Below are 26,791 nucleotides of genomic sequence, written 5' to 3'. Positions count from 1 at the left end.
ACCCTCTAAATCTGGCCTTCTCTGAATGCTGCTTTCACCTCCTTCTTCTAAGCCAAGCTTAACGCTGTGAGTTCAGCTATACAAACTAGAGGCAAAAGAGGAAACCAAACACACAATAAAAACATGAGGATTGGCCAAACAAAGATTCCTAGAAGTACCACAAAGACAAGGTCGGTTAGCACTCAAGCTACCAAGCTACTCAAGCCATGCATTCTTTGGGAGGGCGAAGTAGGGGATGATTTTCTAACTCTACAGTGTGAGAGTTTCCTAATCGAGCCAGGGGATTTACCCTGTTACTTTCAATAGGCTGTGTGGCTTATTATCTCAGTCGGCTTGGGTCAGCTTCTCACCTAGGCAAGGTCCAAGTAGATCCAATTCAGTCTTAGGTGAGAGTGAAACTTTCAGCCCTGTGCTCTGAGTGCTCCTGTCATGCTGGAGGGTCAGCCCCAGCGCTTTCCTGCAGTGTCCCCACCGACAGGAGCTCAGCCCACAGTCCCACCACCATCCGCGTTTCTCTTGGGGACTGCAGGTTAGATGTGAATGTGACTCAAGCTACCTCCAGCAGCGGGGATGGTGGGGATGAGCATGCATTCGCTGTTCCCCAGGCTCTCTTCTTTAGCTTCAGCTATTAGCCAGAGTTGGTGGCGTGACACTGGCTGCATGGACCCATGAGGGACATCACTGTGCCCGGCAGTATGACCTGAGGACCTCAGCTGCGAGATATTTGATGCTGCTCCGTGTCCTGGAGACAGTTATGCCAATTTGGCCTTAAAGAAAATCCATCCTGTGTTTGTCGGCTAACATGTCATGAGGGACAGAAACAGCCACTTGGAGGGCTTTCTGAGTATGTGAGCATATTATTCAAAACCAAAACCAAAACCAAAACCAAAACCAAAATCAAAACCAGCTCAGTCATTAATAATCACATATCTGGCAAAAGAAATTTGAAATAATGCCCTTTTCCCCTTAGCAGCCCAGCCTGCCAGGAGTGACTCGATAGCCACACGGTGCACCTATCACAACAACCAGCAGAGCCGGATATCAGCGAAGGACTGGTTTGAGGGTGGGGAGCCGGCCTGCCCTGTCGCTTGTAATCTTCTCACATCCAGAGGCATCTTAAGTCCTTTCTAAACACGTTGATACTGCCTGAAATTCACAAAAAAAAACCCCAGCCTTTGTTTGTGTTAACAGGATGAGAAAGTGCAAGGCTTCCTGTTATGTGTGTGTGACAGCTATAGATAAGCAGAGACCTCTGGACAGGAAATCCGCCCAACTTCTGCAGTGTGACTCGTCTGAAGCCTAGGAGCTCTTTTTAGATTGAAGCACCAACAGAATGAGACGGTGCTGGTCAGAAAATGGGGGACACGCTGGAGAAGAGCTCTGAGGAGCCCGAGATCTCTTTGGACAATGAATGTTCGACGAAAATGGGGGACTTGGTGGAAGTCTCTAGTGGCGAAAAGGTCAAGTTTGATGATACGGGACTCTCTCTGGTGCTCCAGAATGGCCTGGAGAACCTTCGGCTTGAAAATTCCCTCACAGATGTCATCCTGTGCGTGGACAGCAGGGAATTCTCCTGTCACCGAGTGGTCCTTGCTGCAGCAAGCAATTATTTCAGGTAAGGCACATAAGAAACAAAACCAAGAAACCTACTTTCCTTCTTAGCCTTGAACTGTAGATCTCCAAGGAGTGTAAACTGGGTGCTAAACTCTGCAAATTTTCAGTGAGTCTGTAATTCCTGACACCTTTCAGCTCTTTTTTTTAAAGTTGGAGACTTAAATAAGGCAGGTGCCAAGTTGTGGATTTGCCGGAGTTCTGATACCAGCACTCAGCGTGTCCGCTGGAGGCATGCAAAGAAACAGAGAATGGCTGGCAGACAAGTGGATAAGAAAACTTGGTGTTTTAACCAAGAATCTGTAGCTCCTTGTATTGTCCCTTTGGGATTCAGGCAGAGAGTAATATTCATGGAGATCACACAGTATTTTTATTGAGATAGGGGTGGGTTTGTGGAACTTGATAATCTTTCCCGTTACTATTCTGTAGTAAAAATATATATTGCCTAAAATTGTTGAGGAGGAAAGAGAAGGAATTTTCCGTCTTTCCTAGGGTTACCAAAAATCAATTCAAATGGGAAATACCTGCTTGAAAGCAATTTTACCGTTTCACCCCTCCTTTTCATTCTTTCAAAACTACAATAGATAGTCTACATGAGACTACTGGTCAGCAAGAACAAGTTTTAGACACACAGAGGAACTCAGTATCGGTTTTAACACAGATTTTCCATTATCGTTTAGATAATCACATTTGCATGGCTGGGATTTTTTTCTTTCTTATTTTACTGCTAAAGTGGTCAGATGATTGAATAGCTACAGAGGAAACATGAGAAAAAAGAACCTGTGACAACTAGTGACATGAACAGAAAGCTTAATGGAGTCTAGCAAGCTTTGCTGGCAGTGCCTGGGAGAACCGTTTTGCTTTTATCATAACAGATTGTGTCTGTGAATATATGGAGATAGATATTATTTCTACAGATAGACTATATAGATCACATATGTGGAAATGTACAACTAAAAGCAGAGATGCCCCTTACCAGCATCGCATGCAGAAGGACAGCAAATGCACAACTTAAAGTAGGAATTACCATAATGTTACTTTGAAAAACAGCAATTCCTCTTCTGCTGTGAGGAAAGGTGCTGCAATCAGAAGGGACCTCAACAGCTAAAAACAGGCACGACAGTTCTCTGGTGACTACTGCTGGCCAGTTTTCTGCGGAGCCCTGAGCTGCAGCCTGCCCCTTGGAAGGAAGGGGGATACCTGGCTGGAGGTCATCTCATCCCAAGGCAATTGCACGCGTGCGTTGGGTCTGCCCCCCTGGGCGCTCGTGTTTGGCCTGGCTTCCCACGGAGTTGGGATTTATTATATCACACTGTCTGCCTGTCAGTACCTCTTGTCACAACTCTTTGGGTTAGTTTCAATCAAGTTTGGCAGAGGGTGGTGAAGTTCCCACAGATTTGATGGAAATCAGTAGCTAGGCAGAGGAGAGATGCCGGGACTGGGACCCTGTGGTGCTCAGCTGGGTAACCAGCAGCGCGTTCTGGCCAGCCCACACACGTAGTGCCCAGAACCAGCCAAAGCACACGCTGCCCTTGCTTGGCCAGACACAGGCAGCCAGCACAGAGCTGAGCGTCTTGAGAGGGATGGCGAAACGTGTGAGAGGAATAACGAGAGAGAATGGAGGGCTTGGGAAGGGGAAGCTGAGGTTACTGTGAGGAGGGAAAGGAAGACACAAGTCTGCAGGGAATCACTAGCTCTGCCACACACAAGGTGGCTTCTTTCTCCTTCCCATAATTCCCTAGAAGCTGCATAAGCCCAAAGAAGCAAGAAATTCTTAAATCACACTATTCCTGCGAGAATTACAGACACCCGTGCAAAGGAGCAAAGCAAAGGGACCCTGTGAGTCATGGGCTTCATTCCCCATGCTGTTAGCGTTACACAACCCCCTTCCTGAACGTTGGGAGCCACAGTGCAAGCAATCTGCAGCAGCTGACTTCAACACAGTTAAATGAAGTTAACAACTCCCAGTCCTTCCCTCAGCACTGCGTGACAGCAGATAGACTAGTCCTTTGGATGTGTCCTGCATCCACACATAAAAGCATTAACTCTCCACTTTACCTGAGTGAAGGTAACAAAGCAGAGAAGAGAAATACAAGCCAACCAAGGTGGACCAGTAGTTCTTTACTCCTGCACTGCCCAAGGTAGCGGGAGAATGGGGTTGGGAGAGGCTGAAGCAATATTTTCCAGAGCATCCTCAAATTCCAGCATGGTTGTTTGAAGTCAGGTTCATAATTCCAAGCCCAGACATTCCAGTGTGGGTGGGTGCTTAAAAAGTGCTTCACAAGCTGCAACCCTTCATTTATTTCCCTGAGATTTCTCCCTGTTTTTTCTGAATTTACCTATTTTTAGGTACCTAAATCTGGCCCTGGATTTCTCATTTCAGATGTGCATTTCTTAGAGTAAATGTTGGTTCAAAGGCTTGGTTTGGAATTACTCAGGGACAGGAACCAGGGAAATGAACAATAAAATTAGTAGCCACATCTGAAGGACTTAGAGCCCCGGAGAAAATAATCACACACCTCTCTGGATAAGTACAGGCAAACCCAGAGGTTCAGACGCAGCATTTTAATCCCCAGGAGAGAAGCTCAGCCTGATCAGTCCCGAGCGGTCTCAGGGTCTTCACTCCGGTCGGCGCACAGGGCGGGAATGAGGTCTGCTTCATCTGAGCAGAAGGAAGGCCGCTACAGGAGTCAGCTCTCCTCAACAGTATGGCCCTATTCGCCCCTGCCACCTTCTAGAGAGGAGTACTGGTGGGAGAGTGTGTTGCTTCAGATGTCTGATTTCTGCAGGTTGCAGCCATGCTGTGTGAATCCGTACCCTATGAGACTGGGAGTGGATGACAGCTCTAAGGCAATTTCACAGATTAGGAGAGAGATAGGTGAAAGCACTTTGACAAGATCTCTGTGCAAAGCCTCCAAGGCTGGTTTCTGAGACGCCTTGCAACGCTATAACGCTGGGTATCTCCAACTGACCTCCATCAAACACTCCGGCTTTGAGGGACGGAAGTGAGAGCTCTCACCTTCCTGACAGGGATGGTTAAATACAAGACTGCAGTCACCAGTTTAAGAGATAAAAGGAACAAGAGCAGACAGCACCTGCATCCTACAACAGCCTATTTCTCATTCAGATGAAGCATTCGGCACCTATCAATCCCGTGCAATCAAAACGGCTGTTTTGTACAAACCTCCCTCTCCCTGTTGAAACCCCATTCCTGGGGAGAAGCGGGTACCGAGGGCTGTTGTTTTCAAATGGCCAGCCGGCCACGTGCCTCAGATGTACAACGTTCAACACCACCAAAAGGGAGAAAAGCTAAAGAGGATCCCACTGTCGTGCTCACTGAAGTTAAGGAGCATTTTGTCTTAATGCCTTTCAAACACTCTGATTTCAGCGGCAGCAGAAACTGCACTACGGAGCAAAGCAGTGAATCAAAAACCTCTAACGAGCGGAGACGAGCGAATGGAAAAAGAATTTTGGCTAAACGTCTTTTCTGACAAGCAACTTCTCTGCCCAAGTTTCGTGCTCCAAAGTTAGGTCTCTTTATCCAAAAGGCAGTTTCATACACTGAGGTAACTAATACCAGCTCTCTCTTGCTATAAAATCTCTGCTGAGGCAAGGAACAGGCAGCTCTTGGAGCATCGAGCAGCTGGTATCTTCCACCCATTTACCATTCACCATGCCTAACTGCCTTGCAATCAAATCTGTTTCAGTAAGATTCGTCAATCAGACAGCTTTATTCTGGCACTGCCTTTACAAGAAAAACATGGCCTAAGACTTTGGACCTCTAGCCACTTCCCAGGTTACACTGTCCTGTCAACATTGTGCATGACTAATAAAGAAGGGCTTGGAATGCAGGGTAAAGAGTGCTTCTAATTACACTTTAGATCTGCACATGTTTTTCACCAACGCAGTTACAAGCAGACTCATGTACTTCTAATCTGTTGAGCCAGATTCCAGGTGATGTGAAATCTCGCTCTCTGAATGCAGTGAACAAGATGGGAAGGATCAAACTTCTAACTAAAAGCAAAAGCATTGGATGAAATACTTAACACAATGAGTTGAAAATGCAGATGAAGACACATGTGTTTGCCTTGCAGCTATCACAATGCAAAGTGGATTTAAATAGTTCTTAGAGAAATTTCTGATTTATATTCCACGTGAAATATCTGACTAGTGCTAAAGGTATGTGTGGCGGTGCCTTTCAAATCCACCAAAGAAAAGGTGGTATCAACATGCACAAAATCACTGTGCTTTCTGGCTAACAGTAGTTCCAATTCATAATTACTCAAGTACTTCTCTAGCCAAGCAGTACCAATTCTACAATCCTACCAGAAACTCCCAAAATTTAGCAGAGGAAAGCTTGACCTCTTAATTAGAAGAAAATCCATAAGCCATTCCCTTCTGGCCCATCTCTGGTATTAATGAGGTTAAGGATATGTTGGGAAGCTTAGAGATGAGGCTATGAGACATGTGGCTCTGGTCTGGCCCTCAGGGTTTGATCTAAGCAGCGTTCTGCAGCTCCAAAGCACAGGGGTATTGACCTCGCCAAGGGTTATAAAGTACACGTGCTAAGGGTTAACGAAGTACGGAGAGTGCCAGTAGCTTGGAGGTTTGGGCTTAATGAAACAGAAAGAGTCTGTAAGAGGCTAGCAGGTGAGACATAGCCACTGTTCTGCAGCATCAGTGCAGACACAGAGCACCTCTCAGGGAAGGTCTCAGCTGCCTTTTGCTGCCATGGAGCTCAAGGTCTACTGCAGAGTCCAGCTCTAGGGTATCCGTCATGTGTGCATGCCTTATCAAACTCATGAGCAAAGAGATATGAAAGCAACAAAAGGATTTTCCTTGTTACTTTGCTACAGGACTAATTGCATAAAATATGAAGCAATTGGAGTATTCTGTGTTGAAATCTATACAACCAAATGTTTTCAGAATGCCTCATCCTGGCTGGGGTGCAGTAAAAGATAAATGTCTTTTTTTTCAGGGCCATGTTCTGCAATGATTTAAGAGAGAAATATGAAGAGAAGATCATACTTAAAGGAGTTGACGCAGAAACCATGAATATTCTCTTGGACTACACCTACACCAGCAAGATGCTCATCACAAAGCAAAATGTACAGAAAGTCTTGGAAGCCGCCAGCCTCTTTCAGGTACAGATAATTCAAATGCACTGATCCAGTCTTGTTGCTCTGGCAACACCATGTCGTACCCTGGCTAACGCACTGCAAACTTCTCTGATTTCAAGGGTTCTGGAAGCATTTTGCTTCGTATTTACTTACTCTGTGGTAAAAATTGTCAGTCGCAGCCGCGTACTGGAATGCTCATGTGCTGGGTGCTGTGCAAACGGGCCAACAGCTGGGCTCTGCCTCCAAGAGCTACGTGTGCCACCTACCAGGCAGCAGGTTGTGTTCCTGGGGCAGTGCTCCCCAAGGTTCAGGTTAGCCTGCAAAGGCCGGTCGTCCTCCAGCCCAAAAGCGTTAGTGGGCAGTGGCTGGCATGGCTGGCCAGAGCAGGAAGCTAGCTTCATCTCTTCCTCTTCATCGCCTTGAGGTGGAGGCTCACCAGCCAGAGTCAGCATCCTCCTTTGTAGAACTTGTGATGTAAAAGGTTTTAGTCATGGCTTGGGACTTGTGGGAAGTCAGACTTGAGCAGTGTTGCTCAGCCTTTGGTCCATGAGGTATTCACGTGCCTTGTAACTCACCCGTGAGGTCTACCAAATTGCAGTCCCTGGTACCAAGCTGTAAATTGCTAACAAATTGCAACCAGCATATCCTGCCAAGTGCCAATGTGTGTGTGCGCGTCCAGTCTTTTCATTAAGGAAGGCAAGAAACACCTGACTCCATAATCATCGTGGTTCTTTACGAACTTCAGATTCCTGAATCTTACACGGGGAGGTTTTGCTCTGAAATGAACTTGTGGCCTTTGGGGTAACGGGAGTTGTTACTTGCTGTGGGGAGAGAAGGGAAAGTTACCAGAAAGTGCTCCTCAAGGTAACTCGGAGAAGGTGGTGTAGCTTCGATGTCACTGGAGCGCGGTAGCTTACTGACATTTTCAGCAGACCAGTACTGCAAACTGGTAGAGATTACTTTCAGTTCATTTTCAGGACACTTTTCTGTGGTCTTTTTGTTTTCTTCTGAACTATTTTTCCTTAGGATCATTCCTCAGTTTTTATCTCTGAAACTATCAAAAACATAAACTTACATTTTTTCCTTTCTCTTACCTGTTTTTCATTAAAATTAAGATTACATTTTATTCCCAAGGCTGGTGCTGTAAGAATACTATTGAATACCATTAGACTAATGACAAAATCGTGAGGGTGCCGTGAGCAAGAATAGTGAACTACAAAAACCTAGAAAACCAGGAATGTTCAACTAAAAGCAGTGATCCCAAGTCTTGCTGCAATGGTCTTGGATACTATCAAGATTTATGAGGCCTTAAAGCCTCATACTATACACGGGTGAGGTTTCTGGCTGATAATGTGTTTTGTGTAAAAAAGATTTAGTAACTACTAGTGTTCTGCCAGCCTGTCTCTGCTATTTATGCCGAAGAATAAACAGAAACACTTGAAAGAGTCAAATGCTTCATTTCAATGTATCAACAGCTGAAAAGATTAATTCTGCAATTTATTGTAATATTTTGTTTGGGAAATTCTTTCCTTTCCGATTAATGACATGTGAGAAGACGAAATTCCAAATAGAACTTTTTTTATCTTACTAGCAACAATTTTTGGCAGTGCCTCTTTTCAATCTCTCAGACTTGACAAAAAAACAGAAAAGAAATAACTTTTACAGTTCTAGATATTCCAATACTGATAGTACACTTTTCTCTAGAAACTATTTTTGAAAAAGTTTTACATAATTATGCCTTCCCTTAGTCCCTTCCGATATGTTTTGACAAAAGGCAGCCAAAACTGACAGCAGGGAGAAGTGGAAGGCTGTTCAGAGAGTGCAGAAGCCCCTGCTGCAGTGTGCTTTGCACACAGAGATCTGCTCTGGGGGAAGCAGGTGAAGGGTTTGGAACAGGGAGCTGCTGAACAGCTAAGCCTCACCCTGAAGTGACCCAGACAAATTTTTTCCAGCTAGAGCAGAGCTGTAACACGAGTTCAATAGTCACCTCCTCTGTCCAGGCTGCTGGCTGCCCAGGCACCATGCTCACAAGGCTGGTGCCCACTCTGGATCCAGCCCAGTACCCTCTGCCACCTGCAGCCACCCGCATTGCCTTCACCTCTTGGTAGGGCCGAGATCTCAGCTGCTTCTCAGGGCTGTGGCAGAGCTCTGCTTCCCCCTCGGTAACTCAACAACCACCTTCGGACCTATCTACGCCCCTCCTGCCCCCCTAGGAACCTTTGTGTTACCCCATTCCCTTGGCATGGCTTGGGTGAGGGGCCACGTCAGCTGCTTTGGTGGAAGGGAATCAAGATCCTGAGCAGATGTAAAAGAAACAGTGTTGTTGCGAAGGGCTGTGATGACCACCGCCATGGAAATGCCAGCTGCAGTGGGAACAGTGGAGGACGCCCCAGGGCTACCTCACTGTTCAAGCAAAGCAGGGCTGCTCTGCCCCTGGGGCACGGCTGAGGCACCACCAGCCTGATGGCCTTACTGACTCCCAAAACACCTCTCATCCACATGTCGGTCCACTTTTCATGAACAAGACACTACAAGGAGAATATTTTGTCAATTATCTGAAGACCATCTTGTAGCCACTTCGCAGTGAATGGCTAGGGTGGCTGTCGCAGGACAGTGCTCGATACACCGCAGCCGCTGCGCAGTGCCAGCCGTGCCAGCCAAGAAGGCGTGGCTTGCTAACAAAGGACTTCTGAGCAGCTCCAGCTCGGAGATCTGTCCACAGGCTCGGAAAGTTGTTAGCTCCCCGGAGAGCTGCCTGCAAGGGTCACTGTGCCCCTTCATTGCCCGGCTGGCTCCCTGCCATAGGGGTCCCTTGGGACGCAGGTGCTATTGCTGAGCTGGGACGTGCTGGCCCTGCAGCCACCGGCGGAGCGGGTGACTGAGGGCAGCGCCGCTGCAGGGTGCAGGATCTGACCCTGAAGCGTCCTGCATACAGAGAGGGATTATGAATACGAGCCCTTTCAACCGCCATTCCCTTCCTTCCCTTTCTGGGGGTTATAGCAGGAGGCAGGGCTGCTGGCACTACTTACACTGGACAGTTTGAATCAAAGCTGGGACAAGCAAGGACTTAAATTGGGAAAATAAAATTTTCTTATTCAGAGAGAAAGCCAAGTGGAGGCCAAACAAGCATATGGGAGGTCTCTAGCAAGTAAGAACCTGGATTCGAAGGGCTGGAGAAGGACCCAATTATTGAAGAAACTGTTCCCAGGGAATGGGGCTTTTAAAATGCCTGGTGTGGCATTAGGAGAGATACTCACAGAAGGGAAAGAAGAAAATTTCAAGCTCCACAAGAATAATCAGAGCAGATGAAGCAGAGGCTCAGGGGTGTCTTCCTCCTGAGTACTCTCCTGAGTCACCTGCTCTCATGAGACTAACTGAAGCATGCCCAGCAAGTTTGGGGGAGTTTTGGGGGGAGTTTTGTCTCTAGATGAAAGGAGTGTTGGGGAGACAGTGCAGCACGGAGACGAGGAGCAGCAGCCAGGGAAAGTCCTGCCTTGATACGCTCCCGAGCGGTCCGACCTCTCTGGTTAAGCCCTCAGTGGGGACTGTTTCTCACACCCACACCTCGCAGTTCCGCATACATCTGGCCACAAACACAGCTACCCAGCGTGATCAGTGGTGCCTGCGTGGCCGTTAGACCAGCGTGCACCGCCTGGGAGAAAACCCTCTGGTGTCATCTCATGAGTATCACTCTTAACAAGCCGTGTATAAATAATTAAAGCACTTTACAGCGGTTGGGCCGTAGGCTGGTGAGAACATCGTTTTGCTGTCTATTCCCAGACTTGTGGATGACTTGATGAGTGACCTTGACAAAACCCACCTTTGTTTTTTGCATATTGTTACCACCAGCTTTTAAAGGGCTAATGCTTAACCTACCTCGGGTCTGAGAACTACCGGATGTTGGCAAAGTCCTTTCAGATCCTCAGAGAAAGGCATTGGTGAGTTCCAAGTGTTAGCTTCATTCTGGCCCAGAGAACAGGCAACGTAAGCATGGCAGGCACCGAGGGGCCGCCAAGCTCTGCTGCGGTGCCACAGCGTGCCGCTGACATATTTATATCACAACAGCAGCAACGCATTCTGAGACCTCTTATACCCTTGTTCACCAGTCAGTTGCATTTCTCTAAACTCTTGACCACATCTAAATGTAAAACAGGAACCAGGTAGTGTGTACACAGCGTCTGCGATCACTCAGCTCTGGTAAACAGTCTAAATGTGTCAACACAATGCTGCCGGGTCTGGAAGATTCTATCCTAATTACTGCAACAAATCTACATACTACAGTGTTTAAAAATGTTTCACTTCCTCTTTGCCTCTAAATTACCGTTGTGCAACTTTTCCCAGTGGGACAGAACGAGTTAAAATGGTTTGCTTGCTGACGCTGGGTAGAAAAAGCACCCCAAAAGCATGGACGGAAATGCACAGCATCAGTTCTGACCCATCTTTCTGTATGTCGCTGCTTGCACTGCCCGGTGGCAAAACCAACACGAAATACCGATGCCCTATTGATATCTGAAATCACAGAGGCGACGGAAAGCCCAGGATGAGGCACAGTAACTCATCGGTTCTATCCAAAACTGGTTCCCAATTCCTGAATCATCACCAGCAACCCAGCTCACACCGGGGTTCATGGCAAGTGACCCACAGATATCTGTGGTCCAGGATCTGCACATTTGGGACCCTCAGGTGGGGCTACTGTGCAAAGGAAATGAATGAGAGTAGTTGTAATGCCCTATTGAACATGAACACTGGAAGTTCTTTGATTAAGCAGACTCTGTGTAAAATGCACATCTACGTTTTTTTGAACCAATGTTGATGACAAAGAAAACAAAGGTCACTAAAACTTCCAAAGGCCTCCCCCACGACAGACGCTTGCCAGACAGCCTTGGCTGTCAGGCAACTCAAAGATTTGCTGATGGTCAATCTCTTCCTGCCACGTCCCACAGTACAGGACAGCATGCCCATACGCTCTGGGGGGGGCTGTACTTTGGCCCAAACCTCCCAGACCCCAGCACTCCTTTTCCACCATCCTTGCAAGGCCCCAGACACATTCGGAGTTTGGATGGCGGAAGCATAAATGCAGACAGTGGAGCCACCTGCACTCCAAAACCAGACTCCGTTCTAGTTGATCTGAGCTGACATATAAGATGAAGAAGGGCAAGCACATCTGAAGCCCGGGGACCTTATCTGCGCTTTGTAACTCCGTGTTTACTAGTGCTTTGAGATCACGTGGAGGTAAGGGGAATGGTGGAAACCCCTTTACTTTTGTGAAACAAACGATATTCGAAAAGCTCCATAGCACTTCTGTGATACAGTCATACAAGTAACTCCTCTGTGCTCATACATGCTTTTTCTGTCCACAGTTCCTTCGCATGGTAGATGCTTGTGCCAGTTTTCTCACCGAAGCCCTCCAGCCAGAGAACTGCGTTGGCATCCTGAGGCTGGCTGATGCCCACTCCCTGCACAGCCTGAAACAACAAGTGCAGAACTACATTATCCAGAACTTCACCCAGGTCCTGAACTATGAGGAGTTCCTGGAGCTGCCAGCTGACATTCTCTGCAGCACGCTGAAAAGCGATGACCTCTACGTCACGGAAGAGGCACAGGTGTTTGAAACTGTAATGAACTGGGTTCGATACAAGGAGTCAGAAAGGTTTCCTCTGCTGCCGTACGTGCTGGAGAATGTCCGTCTGCCACTCTTGGACCCTTGGTATTTTGTAGAGACTGTTGAAGCCGATCAACTCATTAGACAGTGTCCAGATGTTTTTCCTTTGCTCCAGGAAGCAAGAATGTACCACCTGTCAGGCAATGAGGTGAGTAAAAAAGGAAGGTATTTGCTGCTCTTTCTAAATTTCTCATGCTTCTGCTCAAAAATGCCATAAAAAGGAGCAGTACCATGAGGCAGAAGAAAGTACTTGCACTGAAGTTTCACTAACTGGTGCTACTGAAAAGTCAAGGTGGGCCTCACCAGTTACCCTGCTCGTTTAGGGAGCTTAGAAGCTTGTTTTATAACAAAGTGTACAGCTTCCTGTATGTGAACATCTGAGCTCAACCCTTCATACACACACTTGCACAGCTAAACAAAGACCCCAGGTGACTTCCCTAGTAAAGAGGCAAATGGTGTTACTCCTGACACTTCACCCTCTTCTCTAATATTTCAAGTGTAAAAAAGGAAGAAGGTTTTTCACACTAAACTCTGCCACAATCTATAATGACTCTTTCAAATCTGAATATGTAATGTTTCCATTCATTACTTATGGGGAGAAATATTTCTGAAAGATAGAACCTCCCATGAAGAAGACTGTCTCTTCCCAGAGGAGAGGTCTTCCTATCTTCCTCATTTGCAGAGGTCCCTGCACACAGAGGCAGGTTCATCCTGACATCCAGTCGAGTCCTGTCCTGCCTGCTCAAGGTAGGCTGTGGTGGATCTCCAGCTCCTCAATTGCCCATCCTCTTTGGAAAGTTAGGTATCACTCGCATCTTCCAGCCCAAAATGTGGGGTAGAGGGGAGAGCAACCAGAGGTCAGATTTCACAACAAGAGCAAAGGTATGTGAGCGTGTGAGGAAACTTGTGTGCCTCCTCCGTCAGAGAGTCAGAGGAAGGCTGGAGGCCTCAGGAGCGTGTGGGTCCGTCGCTAACAGTGGATGTGTCACTGGCGGCGGGGGAGAGACCAAGACTGGCTCTTTGTGCCAGTGACTGTGTAAGACAGTAGATGACAACCCAGGGCAGCACCAGCCAGTCTGGTGAGAACTCCTCGAGGAAGCCTTGCCCCACTCAGCAGTGCTGTCGGGTCCATGCGGGACAGATAAAGGGAGTGTTGGTCAGGGTTGAACACTCAATGAACTCATCTTCAAAGGGGCAGCCGTCAGAGGCAGCCCCACCAGCTGTCCTCCGTGGAGCTGATGTCTGGCAATGGTGGCAGATGGGTTAGAAACAGAATTCTGAAAGCTGGCAAGATGTTTTTAAAAATCTGCCTGATAATTTGCTAAACGTAGGGAAAATACAAGACTTATATCTGTAAATAATCTTTTTTTAATAGAGATAAATTATGAAAATTTATAGAAACATATTAAAAGTAGTTTAGAAAGAGAAGTAAAACTGTAAGCAAGCTGCCTACTGCCACAGAATTTAACCCGTGGGTCCACGGACTGCTTCTCTGGGGCATGCAGGAGGTTACAACTGCAATCGGATCCTCACAGTTGTAAGATCGCTGCAGGGCAGTGCAGACCTCTCCCAGCAGACTTTGAGCATCTGCAAATTGGCAAATGCCCTGTGATACAGCAGAAGCAGAGGAACAACTTTAGGTGCTCCCCATACCTTTTACATTGCAATTCTTCCAGTATGAAACACTGGGGAGGATAAAGAAGGTTGTTCGTTCTGTCCTTCAGCATGGTGCCAGCGTACCTTGGGACACTAATGCACTCATTTCCACTTGCTTGTAAGTATTTCCCCCAGGCAGAACAGAAGTTTCCAAGCACCCTCTGCATTCTTTGCTCCTGGTGAACATCTACCCGGGAAGTGACTTTTTCCAGTATCCCTGAGACAAAGACCTGGCCAATAAACTGAGCCAACAGGCAGTAAATTAGAGGTGTTTCAGACCCTGGTGCTGGCTTTAAGTAAATCTTTTGGTTTTGGCTTAAAATTAAGGCTTGTAAACAAAGAAACTAATAAACCCCGCTCCACAGTAGAGAATTGCTATTGCTTAGATGCTTTAACATATCTCTTCAGGACAAATGACGAGAGCACTTATTTTCTGCTAGCGCTAACTGCAGTCTTGCTCTCTCCAAGCTCCCCAGGGCATACACAAACCTTAGGGCCTCCTACCTTGCCCTCACACCATCAGCCCAAATGAAACCTGTCCTCTTCAGCTGCCTTACATGCACCCAGCTTTGTCGCTAGTGCTCATCTTCATAGCTCTTGGTGCCACCTTGGGAATTCCCAGGAGGATCTGAAAGGGTCCTAGGCAAAAATGACTAAGTCCGGTGTTGGAGAAATCCTGCTAAAAGAAGGATACAGAAACCTCTACTGCTATGCTTTCAGAATGCTTTCCAGGCTTTCAACTTAGAGAGCATTTGATAATTGGTTCAGCTGATGGAAGCCAGTTGTGCTTTACAAAACGGGTAATTGGAGAAAAGGTCACCAGACCTTTCAGTAACTGCAGGTGCAAGTGCCCTGTGTACTCACTCTATCCTGCTTGCCTTTAGATTATCACAGAGAGAACCAAGCCCAGGATGCACGAGTTCCAGTCTGAGGTGTTCATGATCATAGGGGGCTGTACGAAAGACGAGAAGTTTGTAGCAGAAGTGACTTGCCTGGATCCTCTGAGGCGAAGCCGCCTGGAAGTAGCAAAATTACCAATCACAGAGCAAGAGACGGAGAATGAGAATAAAAAATGGGTGGAGTTTGCATGCATTACGCTAAAAAATGAAGTCTACATATCAGGTAAGGAACAAGGTGTTGGGAGTGGAAGAGGGGAGCAGAGGGTTCTCACAATTATTTCCAGCTTTTATCATGAGCATGCTTGAGGCAGCTTTAGTAGAATTGAACACTACAGGTATTCCTAATGCTTTGGCTTTGAACAGGCTGTAGAGAAGTGCTGGATGTGTGAGGACATTGCCTGGCCCTGGCAAGAGTTTTAGCATAGGATTCCTTTTCAAACAATATTCCTCTATATGCATGGCTGCTTGTCTGTGCACACTCAGCAACTCGTGGCCTCTGACAACAGTTTATGAAACAGAAAATGAAGAATAATTGCTCCAGCATTTTCTGATAGTAAGTCCATTTGCAGCTCCACATGTATAAGCAAAAATCTGCCATAATCTGACTCGTTCTGCAAGGATCAGTCAAGAACCTGCTGAGAATTGTCACTGCTGTTTGGCTGCTACCCGAAAATGGCACTTTTGGGAGCACTTCAACAACGCATCAGAGAGGACTCTAGAAGTGCCCATTTGCTAACAGCAATGTTAACTGCCAAAGCCACATGAAAGCTGATGGTCCAGACACACAGCATGGGTCCAAACATATCAGTCGCAGGCCCTCATCCTGAGAGCTTCAGGAGGCGTATTTAATGTCCCACACAAATAGAGCTGAGCTCCATGTAGGGGTTTGATCCCAGAGCTAGAGTTTTTACTTTGATAATAAAAAGGTTAAACCCAAGCTTGCTGGTCAGTTGGACAGCTGGTTTTGATGGCCCATCAAAACCAAGTTTTTGCTTGTTTCTGCTTTCCAAAGGAAAAGTGATAGCAAGCTTGTAATCACTGTCATGTTACAGGCCACGATACAGAGCGGTGCCTCTGTGGGTAGGACACTTTTTCCTGCGAAATCATCCACCACCTTCTATGCTCACTTAAGACAGCAGAGAAGAACAGAGGAGGGAAGGTTAAAGTATGAATGCTTTGCCTAAGTATGGATAGTGGTGCATTGCATTTATTCAAACATGTTCCATTGCATTCTCTCTTTTGGAATCCATATATTTTTGTTACCTCATTCCAATTTAAAGTTTATTAAATCTTTATCCTGGGATAGGAATTAGATTATTCCTTCCTTAGTTACAAGCAAAAGGAGGTTTTTCCTTTCAGCCCACCATAGGGAGTTTCTTTCTACTCTGTCAGCAGACCCTCTGTTAAAGAGGGGAACCTAAGTCAAACATCTTGACTAAGGAACATCCCTCACACTCTTGAGTTGAGAGGTTTCTTTTCCGTTTGCCTTTAATCTCTTACCCTTTCCTCTTTCTCAAGGTCATAGGCTTTTCGCTTCCTCTTATTCTTGACATCTTTTCCACTGTTCCTTCTCTGCTTTTCTTAATGCTCTGCCCAGGCTACCCTCAGGCCAGGCTAACACCTACCCTGCTATGGAGAGTCTAAGCCAGCTTTTCCTCTTGCTGCCAGTCTCACAGGTCCTCTTGCTTCCTTCTCTGTTTACTCTCAGATGTTTGACTCCCTCCCTCTATTCCCTCTTAGCCTTTCTCCTACCTCCTTTTCACCCTTCCCACTCAAATAAAGAGCTGAGTGGGCCAAAGTCGTTACTAGCTTCTTTCCAGCTAAACCAAATTATTAGTGTCTCAATCCTGATTAAACATCTGCCTCCTCCTGCGTGTCCTACTCTTGTTTTCTTTCTTTTAGCTCCTGTGACTTGGTTCTTTTCTAACTTGACTTGCGTCTTTCCTAACTTGATCTCCCCTCCCACGTGCTCATTTCCCTCAGTATCTTGGTATGGTGTGGAGTCTTCCCTGCTCTTTTAGCATCTGAACAATAGGAAAGTCCTTTGCACAAGATTATGACTACTTTTAGATTGACGTTTCCCCGAACAGTTTCAATACTTTGACTGGATGGACCGAAACACTACATTTGCAGGGTAACTAAAAACATCGATTATCACTTGCCATTCGGTTACTTTTACTAATTTAGTATTTAGTTACAATTTTTGTTCAAATTAAAAATAACTGTGGTTGAGAGAAAGAATAGAAACAAAATAAACCTCCAGATCTCTCAGAAATATCTCCCTTCCCCTTAAGTGCAGTGAATTCACACGTCTGATCCAGCTCAGGCTCCTACCAGAGTTTCAGCCTGTGCAGGAAAGAACAAGCTCATGTAAAAGGGAAATTTCAGGGGAGGGTAAGGGGAACACCTGCAGTCTCTGGGCCCCATTGTAACCATGAATGCTGCATTCAGGCCCTTCATCCACTTCAGCTATTTGAGTGCAAATAAAATTCAACACATACATGTGAAAAATACTGAGACAAAAGCATTACAAACGACTCTTTCTAGCATGCTAATTATCTCCCATTCAATCTGCTATTTGGCCCAGAGATGAGCTCCATCACTTTGCAGCGATCTGGCTGCAGTACAGAATACCAATGAAGGCAGACACTTTCTCAATGGAATATGATTTCTCTTTTCAGTATATTCACCAGTGAAGCAAATGTTTAATCAGGTTGCCGATGATGGAATGCTCAGTCTGTGCATGGGGTTTCGGGCTTAACTAGTTCAATTTGTATTGCAGTTACATCAAAAATTATACGCAAACAGAAGTGCTCCTTTGAAACACTGCTCTCTGCTTTAGAATGAGTCAAGATTCACTTGCAAGTCAGCTCTAGAATGAGTTTGCAGGGCCCAGTCCTGATCTTCAGTGTATACTTATGAAGCAAATCCAAGCCAGTAGAGAAAGAGATCAGGAGAGGTACAAAAATGAGATCCCAGCCATATGGTCCCAAGGTTGAATAGTAAAAATTCCAACATGTCATGCAGGACTACTCTCACTTAGGAATTCAGAGTCAGATCTTCTATTTTATGACGTAAACTACCAAGTTAGCTGACTGGATCTGCCTTGTGCAAACCGGCAGTTCCCCGGTGCAGGCCTGTCTTTGAGGGGTCTGGCACTATCAGCTGCAACATCCAACACTATCCTCCACTATTATTTAAATCACGTTTGTTTATTTGTCACTTTCTAGCATCCTGCAAAGCTCGTGGTGCAAAAAAATCACCTGCACATCACCATGCTGTGTGTAGTTGGTCATTCACTCAGTATTAAAATGAAAGTGGTTGTGGTTTGGTAAAGTGGAGATCAGTGATTTATCTTTACTGAATATTTGGCTGTAGAAATTTTTCAGAGCTTCCTTCACTATTAAGTAAACTAAATGCAGAAATTTTCTTCTTGTATAACAGCACCAGGCCATTGGTGTAGGTAATTAAGAAGCTAATAATAAAGATCAATGATTTCTGTTGTGAGAGAACATTTTAAAATTTAAACATATGGGAGATTTTGAGTAAATACAAGCTATGCTATCATATTTACACGTGTCATGTGCACTGCAGGTGGCAAAGAAACAAAGCATGATGTCTGGAAATACAACGCCTCCATCAACAAATGGATACAAATTGAGTATCTAAATATTGGGCGATGGAGGCATAAAATGGCTGTGTTGGGTGGCAAAGTATATGTCATTGGAGGGTTTGATGGCATGCAGAGAATCAACAGCATGGAAGCATATGATCCCTTTCATAACTGCTGGTCAGAGGTAAGATACTGCATCACATAACATTTCACTCATTTGGAATGTTTTAGTCAGAAAATGTTAAGGCTTTGAATCACAAAAATGAACAAGACAGGATCTAGTACAATTCTTTTAAGTATTTCTGGTCTGTAAACACCCTAAATATTTTTTTTCTATAGAAACGCATATCCCTCAGAAAGTAAAAATCACAGGATTGCCTGCCAATCATTGCCTGAGAGACATCTAATGCATGAATTTCCTTTTCTTAGTTAGCTTTTACAGCTAGTTGTCCATAAATCACCGAGTAAAAACACAGTATACGTGAACTGGAGCACAGGTTAAAATCTACTGTTCTGATACATAATATATATATAATGTGTACATTAACCTGTGATTATATACTCTATGAGTTATGCATTTAGGTTGAAAGTGCAGGTTTCAAGGTAAACAGGATGGAAAAAACCAGTTATACCAACAGTACTTCAAGCGATGAGAGGAGAGTATTAGGCAGCCTATAATCCATGAAATTAATGAGATTAGGCATCATAATGGCAGACACAAACCTCATACAAAGCCATGCAGAGGAATCTAACAATCACAGCTGCAAGTAGAAAGATCAGTATGAACAAGTCTCTTGTGTTTTTTTCAACATACCTATGTATGTAAAGGAGATTTGGGGCATTTCTGACATTTCCTAGCTTTGAGCATATTTTTATTAAGGGGTTTACTGTCTTAAAACCCTGCCCTGAAACACACTTCTCCCTTGTCCCTAGAAATCTCATCCTCTGAACCCTACTGATGATCTTAAAAGGAATGTCTGACTTAAAATTCAGCAGGCTTTCACCCTGTAGGCATCAGTCTGACTACCTGAAATCAAAATGGTTACTAATGATCTTTTATGGTCACACAGGCTGCTCCCCTCATGGTCAATGTAAGCTCCTTTGCAGCAGCGAGCTACAAGAAGAAACTGTACGTGATTGGAGGAGGACCCAACGGGAAGCTGGCGACGGACACGACTCAGTGCTACGACCCTGTGACCAACACGTGGAGCCTGAAAGCTGCCATGCCAGTAGAAGCCAAATGCATCAATGCCGCAAGTTTCCGTGATCACGTTTACGTTGTGGGTAGGTGAAGCATTAATGGTCCTTCTTGTCTAGACACAGCAGGGCTTGTTTCTGTGTGTTAGTTTTACACACAAACTCTGTGGAGTATAATCAAATGGTCGGATGGCTCTTCCCACTAAGCGTAGCGAGGGATGGGAATCCAGCACATTCGCATACAGCAGTGAAGAGTCACCAAGTCAAACTCCCTGTAAGTGTGGTAGGTGTCTTGGAAAGCTGGAGCTAGCCCAGAGACAACTTAAAGCCATGCAAAGGTGCATTCATAGTGGCAAGGGCATGATCCCATGGCTACATCATGTCCTCTCTCCTCTCTAGGGGCATTATACAGCCCACTGCATACAGGATTTATGTAGGGATATGAGTGCTAGGAGCAGATCATGGGAGCAGAGCCACTGATACCCAAAGATCCAGACCTCTTCACTAGATTGCTTTTGGGGTTCATTCAGTCAATTGCCAGAACTAGAAGCGAAGATGGAAGAACAAGAGTTTAATGGTGGTGAGCTGAACTGTGGAGGGAGGAGGGAGCCTGCACAGATCTCCAGATGGTGCTGGAAAAGCCAAAAGAAGGAAAGAGGAATATTTATTTCCAAAACAGGACCTCTGAAGAGTCCCCCGCTTCAACCCTGGTGCAGAAAGTGTCTCACTTGCAGTATAATCCATATGGTACTGAGGGCTGGCATAGAGCCGGGGCACCAGCAAACAGTAAATGGTGTTCTGAAGGAAGATTGATAACGTGCAGGAGTGTGCACATATATACAAATATATATGCGTGCACCTTGTGTGTATGTAAATACCTCGTGCTTCTCCTCAGCACCGGGATTGACATCACCTTCTTCATATCAGAGAACGCATGACTTACGGGCTAGCTGATACAACTCCAGAGAAAATTTGACATGAGGCTCCAGCTACATTCATTCAGCATCTTTCACTAGTAAATCTATTGTTTCTCTATCTGAGAAACAAATCTAGTTCAATCTGGGTAGAATCAGCCCCCCCCCCCCCGAGGTTTAAAAGATAGAAGAGCGTTTGGTTACTGCATCCAAAGCAATCAAATTACCCAGACCGATGAATTACCAACTGCCAGATGAATCACTGTAACCAATAATGGGTATGTTTTCAGTCTGCTCCAACTGGGAACTAAAACTTGAATAAGTCACCTCACAGTGACTTGATCATCCCTGAAGTACTGGATTAATATCACCAAAACCAATATTTATTATAACTGCAGTAGATAAATGCTCACTTCGTCAACAGGTAGGACCCCAGGCATTGTTTCAACTCCTCAATAAGACCATGGCTTCAGGGTTTCCCCAGCCCTATTCTATACAGTTGACGACAGATCCAGTCCCTAAAAATTTCAGAACAAGAACTTTTCAGCTGTCAGTACTTGCAGGAGGGAATATATTTCCATAGCCTATCTTGAGTATTGAGATGTTGACCATTTTTCAAAAGAAAAGAACCCTGCAAAATTAGAAAAGTTGTACAGGGAGTTTCAAGAATCACTGTAGATTTGGGAACCATGGAGAAACTGAAGGTCACTCTTTGTTTAGCTTACCCATAAGAAGATTATTAGTTCAGTCTGACAAACCCTTAAATGAGGAATGGGCTTTTGAAAATAGCCAGCTCCAGGTAGAAGATGATTTAATAGGCAGAGGGACACTGAAGTTAGAGGGGTCAGTGAAGAAATCATGTACCCATTTCTGATAGCGACAACTTTCCACACCTAGTCCTTCATGATCTAAACTCTTCTAAGCAAGATCGTATTTTTCTAAGGTCTTGTCCTTAGCTGAAGCTGCAGGTATGAGAAAGGTCTGTTGCTGATTGCACTGCAGTCACACTGCGTGACCACAGCAGTTTGTTCTGGCCTCAAATTCCACAGCCTTATGAACAATAAGTGGCCTTCTGCAGATCTGGCTTCCAAAACAATGAAGCATCCTGTGACCTTGTTTTTTCTTAGCTTTGAGGCATAAATCATTCTTACGAATGTCAGGAATGGAGCCTTGTTGAAATGGGTGGTTTAGTTAAAATCTCTTACAGGAATGGCTGGTGCAAACTGATATCCACTTCCTCTCCAGGTGGGGCAATGAAAGCACTCTACTCCTACAGCCCCGAGGAAGACACATGGTGCCTGGTGACTCAGTTCACCCACGAGAGAGCCAGCTGTGGGATTTCTCCTTGCAACAACAAGCTGTTTATCACCGGGGGCCGAGATGAAAAGAACGAAGTCATTGCGACAGTGCTGTGCTGGGACCCTGACACTCAGAAGCTGACAGAAGAGTGTGTCCTGCCTCGCGGCGTGTCTCATCACGGGAGCGTTACCCTCCGGAAGTCTTACACGCACATCCGTAGGATTGTGCCTGGGGCAGTTTCTGTCTGACTGTAGGAGAACTGCAAAGAACCCCAGTACCTCCCTGGGGCACAGACTGCAAGGATGAAGTTTTTTTAGAGCAGCAGGTAGCAACGGATGGAAATGCTGCCAGTAGGGCCCTCTGGGAAGTGTCTGTATATATGCTCAGCCCTTGCATTTCCCCTGTACAGTATGTCCTTAAATTATCTTAATTCCCTCCCTCCACAGAAAAACAAAGGGACCAGCTGTAGTTTACTCCTGCCAACACAAAGCCTCCAATAAGGCAAAGAAATGTGATGTGTAGGTGGGAAATTTACTTTCCAGCTATATGTGCTTGAACTGGCTCAGCCTGGTCCTGAAGTTTGTTCCAGTATTTATTGTGTTAAGTTGGATTTGCAGCAGCTACTAGTGTAAGAGAGAAGACGCTTTTTGGAATGAAAGATTTGTAACTTTGGTGAAACGTAACATTGTTTCCTCCAAAGCTGTGCTTTTTTCCCCGTGTTTGGCACATTAGATTGAAATTAAAACTGGTTTGTTTGCTTGAAGACATTTTGTTAGTTTTTCAGTTCTGCGTGACCAAAAAAATCCATCTCGGTTTGCAAACCTTGCTGTCATTCCCAAGAAAGAGACTGCACAGGCTGCAAATTCTAATCTGACCGCTAATCTGGTTCCACTGAACGTGCATTGTAGCTGTTTTCTAATAAAGCAGACCAAAACCTAGTTTCCCTTTTGTCCTATTCTGGAGTGGTTTCCTGTTCTGCCTGAAGGGCTTTTTCCTCTCCCTGTTGCTGTACGCAAGCGGTGGAGTAGCGGTGCCCCTGCCCGCTCGCATCCCTGTCTCCGTCCCCACTTGATGGCAGTGCTCTCCCAGGATTTTTCTCACGGGTTTTGATTTCCTGGAATGCAAACGGACAGAACAGTCTGCTGGAGAGAAAAACAGTTCCAGGTACTGTTCCCAGCCTGATTCCTGGGACCATCACGCGCTGTACCAGAAGGGGCAAATGTTCAACAGGCCAGGAGGGCCCGAGTCTCAAGTCCCAGCATCTGGGTCAGCTGTAGAGAATGAAAAATAAACATTGAAGAGGTCACGCCCGGGACGCTCTGGGACACTCTTGGCCAAAGGCTGGGAACATATTCCTGTCCCTCCTCCCCTGCCTAGTTGCTGGAAAGAACCAACCCACCATTAAATCAAGACAGAAAACACTATGCAAAACAAATCTGTCCAAGCAGAGAGCAGTGACTCCTTCCAGCCTCTCTCTCTCTCTGTAATGTCTCTGTTTGCCTTATACAGTATTACAAATAAAATTTCTCTGATGTTGGGCTGAGAAAAAAATGTGGGTTTCTCAATTTCAGCATACGAATGTGAGAGCGCTCAGCGGTACGGCAGAGCCCCGGCCTGTGCTGGTGCGTCTGCTGCAACCGCATGGGCTGAGCAGGGCAGGCGCAGCCCGCGGGTGGGTGCATGCCCCCAGCAGGTCTCCACTGGGCCCTCCCCTCAGAAAGCCTGCAAGAAATCCTGTCTCTTCTGCAACTGGCCCCATGCCTTGAAACTCACTTCTGTAATCCCAGTCAATTCCCACATTTTCTACTCTAATCTTCCTGCAGTCGGTCTTTCCATTTTCAACTATTTTTTTAACTGGTTGTCTTTCTTCTTAATGCTCCTGTTGTTCTGCACGGTGCAACACTCCTCACCCTTCCACACTGGCCCAGATTGTCCCATCCTGCTCTACTTTTCAAAGGGTATAAAGAAATGGCCTCTAAAAAAGGGTGTTTCATTTCAAAAGGTTTTTGAGAAGAACAGTTACCACCTTTGACTTGGCTAGCAGTACTGGCTGGTCTACAGGGACAGAGAAGGTGGATGAATGGGGATTCTCCCTTTCTCCTTGAGGAGATGCACATCTGTGTCTTCACCTGTTGCCAAAACTAATGACAGTGGCTGTTGAAGCTGGCCAGTTCTTCCTGCTGGGAATCACCCTAAAAACCAGTAGCCCTCAGGAATTGGTTGCTGACTTTCTCGCCGTGATGTCAGTAGCAAAACTTGTATTTTCTCACTTAAATAACCCACTGAGTTGGAAAAAAGTTGTCCAAATAAACTTCCAAATACAAATTCTTAACTCTACATAGCAGAGACAGAAAACAGCCTCTTGTCTCTCCTGTGGCGGTTCCCCAGCCACACCTGCAGGCCTTGGGCAAGCAGGAGCCAGACCGTCCCTCGCTGACAAACACGAGACAGCAGAACCACAGTTTGGCTCCTTTCCCTCTCCTAACTCATGGAGTCTTTCAAAAATTCTGATGTTTTAACAGCAGTTCATGAAGAGTTGTTTTTGTTTGCTTCCCTGCTCTTTGTACCTTTAAGATTCGTGTTGCAATCCAAAGGACTAGAAGCATATCGAAAAACAAAAACATCCAGGATCGACAGTTTTACGAAGATGTCAAAAATCACGAGGCTTGTGACAAAGTGGCAAGAACTAGCAGTGCTGTGCCCTCAGTTAGGAGCAGCGAGGTGGGGGTGGAGACAGGAGACAACAGAAAACAAGCTTCAAGGAAACTTGTAATTTCCTTTTCCTATCACAGGCTCTCTCTCATCTGTCACACATACCCACCTCCCACAGGGAACGGCCACAATCATGGTTTCTGTCCAAAGGACAGGCAGTATCTCAGTGTACAGAAGCAGTGACCAGCGAAGCAAAGAGCAGACGAGTCCCCGCGGGAGCTGCGTGACCTGTCCCAGGGGCAGCCCGTGCTGTTCCCCAGCGCTGGGACACAGCCCTGAGCTTCTCGGAGATGTTTCGAGTGCAACCAGGAAAATGCCAGTTTCCTCTGACCTATTACTATATTAAACTTCCCCTAGAAAACGACACAGCCAACTGATGGAGCAAGAGTAGACACTCTAATGTTAATTACTAAAACTGCAGGAGGTTAATTAGTTTTACTGAATAATTACTCAAATCGCTGCAAATGAACTAAACCCCAAACCCAAAGCTGTGTGCTTGTTTACCTGCCTGGAGAGTCTCAGTATCTTGTGACACTGAAACTGATCTCATTTGAGGCACAGACCTAACTGCAGATGGAATTATTTCTCCAGTGCTGTATGGCACAGCCCCAGCCCCTGGATGAGGTCTGACTCCCTTCAGTCTGCAGGTTACAGACAGCAGCCAACCACACTGCAAATCCAACCGACGGGGGGAAGAGAGCAGTGGTAAGCGAAGTGACAACGCTGGCACACGAAAAGAGGGGAAAAACTGACCAGGAATATATTTAGACTATAAATTCGAATACCTTGGTGATTCATGCTATTGCAATTTATTAAAGGATTACTGCCCCCAGCTGCCAAATCACATGGTAAAGTCAACTGCTCTCCATCTCACTTTAAATTAAAATGCTGGGCAGGCACAGTGACATCCAAGAAGTTCACTTGCATGACCTGGGAGAGGTCGATAGCTGGGCTCTGGTAAATAGTCTGTTTGAATTTCCAGAGCTTATCTGGAGACATCCTTACAAGGTTGCTAATCACTACAGCCACGAGGTTCTGGAAAAAAAGGAAGCCTAACAATCTTTAAGACAAAACTCAAGACGTTTATGAAAAGAAATATAGGAACCTAGTGCTTGTGATATTGCCCTGGTGACTCCTTGGTCCTGTTCAGATAGATGGAGGAAATCCCAAAAGTGAATGATTCAGGTGTATGGTGTGTTTCTTCTACGCGTACTGTAACATACTGCTTCTGTACCAAACAGCATAGTAATATGACATGGCAAGAAGTTGCCTACAAATGGCCACTTAAGAAAATCTTATCCAACTTATGTTAAACCAACATAAAGAGGATTAATAAAACATCATCAACTCACAATGCAGATGACCTTTTTAGAATTCCATTTGACTCCACGATTTCAGTTCAACTAAAATTTTTCTAGGTGAACACGCATTTTAGGGAATAATTTCAAGGATGGGAATAAAATTATTTAATTCATCTTTCTTAGAAGGTCATTTCCACAAAGCCAGGGTGTTTTTGGCTTGGTCCTTACGACATTGCTGTACATAGATTTCATACACACATAAACTTGCCACAATCATCAATTCATTTTCCTTCACCATAAAGCAGTGCCCTTCTTTATGTTACCAAACTTCTAATTGTCTCTAAATACATCCAGGGTATGTGTATGTAAGAAAAAGTTACAGAATTGGCAATATAATCCTATCCAAGTCTCTGTCCTGGAGACTAACTTAATAATTGACAAAGGTCAGCAGGAAGATCAAGTACTATCAACCTGCAGCTATTCAAAGTCACCTATGGCTTTATATAGAACTACCTTACTTTATACTACTTACACAGTTATATTTACTATTTAGTATGAAAATTTACAATATAGGCAAACTTCAGATAATAAAGTTTGAAAGAATCTCACATAGACCAAAAACCCTATAAGTTATCAGCATCTTTGCCAACAGGCATTGGCATAAAGATATGGCCCAGGATACGAGTGGCCTGGGGAGTCACAGGTACCTCTTCCACTCTTGATCATACCACATGCTAAAGGAATTTAGCAGAAAGCACATGATCTCACATACAGACATTTTCCCCAGCCCTCCTCGTGTTAGGGAAG

At 45.5% G+C, this 26,791-nt stretch overlaps 1 protein-coding gene across 1 annotated transcript; it reads left to right on the top strand.

The window, feature by feature from the left end:
* Window positions 1–1,099: 1,099 nt before the first annotated feature.
* Window positions 1,100–22,909, top strand: KLHL6 (kelch like family member 6). The gene is made up of 7 exons (XM_009984539.2): window positions 1,100–1,615; window positions 6,590–6,755; window positions 12,092–12,541; window positions 14,934–15,171; window positions 18,543–18,745; window positions 19,632–19,845; window positions 21,918–22,909. The coding sequence occupies exons 1-7, from the start codon at window positions 1,356–1,358 to the stop codon at window positions 22,217–22,219; spliced, it is 1,833 nt and encodes a 610-aa protein (XP_009982841.2). The 5' UTR covers window positions 1,100–1,355; the 3' UTR covers window positions 22,220–22,909.
* The last annotated feature ends 3,882 nt before the right edge of the window (window positions 22,910–26,791 follow it).

This window comes from Tauraco erythrolophus, chromosome 11 (assembly GCF_009769465.1).
Source record: "Tauraco erythrolophus isolate bTauEry1 chromosome 11, bTauEry1.pri, whole genome shotgun sequence".
In the NCBI taxonomy this organism is placed as follows: Eukaryota; Metazoa; Chordata; class Aves; order Musophagiformes; family Musophagidae; genus Tauraco; species Tauraco erythrolophus.
This window is presented reverse-complemented; position numbering and strand designations above follow the sequence as displayed.

Excerpts from the sequence above, each read along its gene's own strand:
- KLHL6 (XM_009984539.2), top strand. The coding sequence starts at position 1,356 with ATGGGGGACACGCTGGAGAAGAGCTCTGAGGAGCCCGAGATCTCTTTG. Across the intron at positions 1,616-6,589 it reads GCAGCAAGCAATTATTTCAG|GGCCATGTTCTGCAATGATT; the intron begins GTAAGGCACATA and ends CTTTTTTTTCAG. Across the intron at positions 18,746-19,631 it reads TTCATAACTGCTGGTCAGAG|GCTGCTCCCCTCATGGTCAA; the intron begins GTAAGATACTGC and ends ATGGTCACACAG.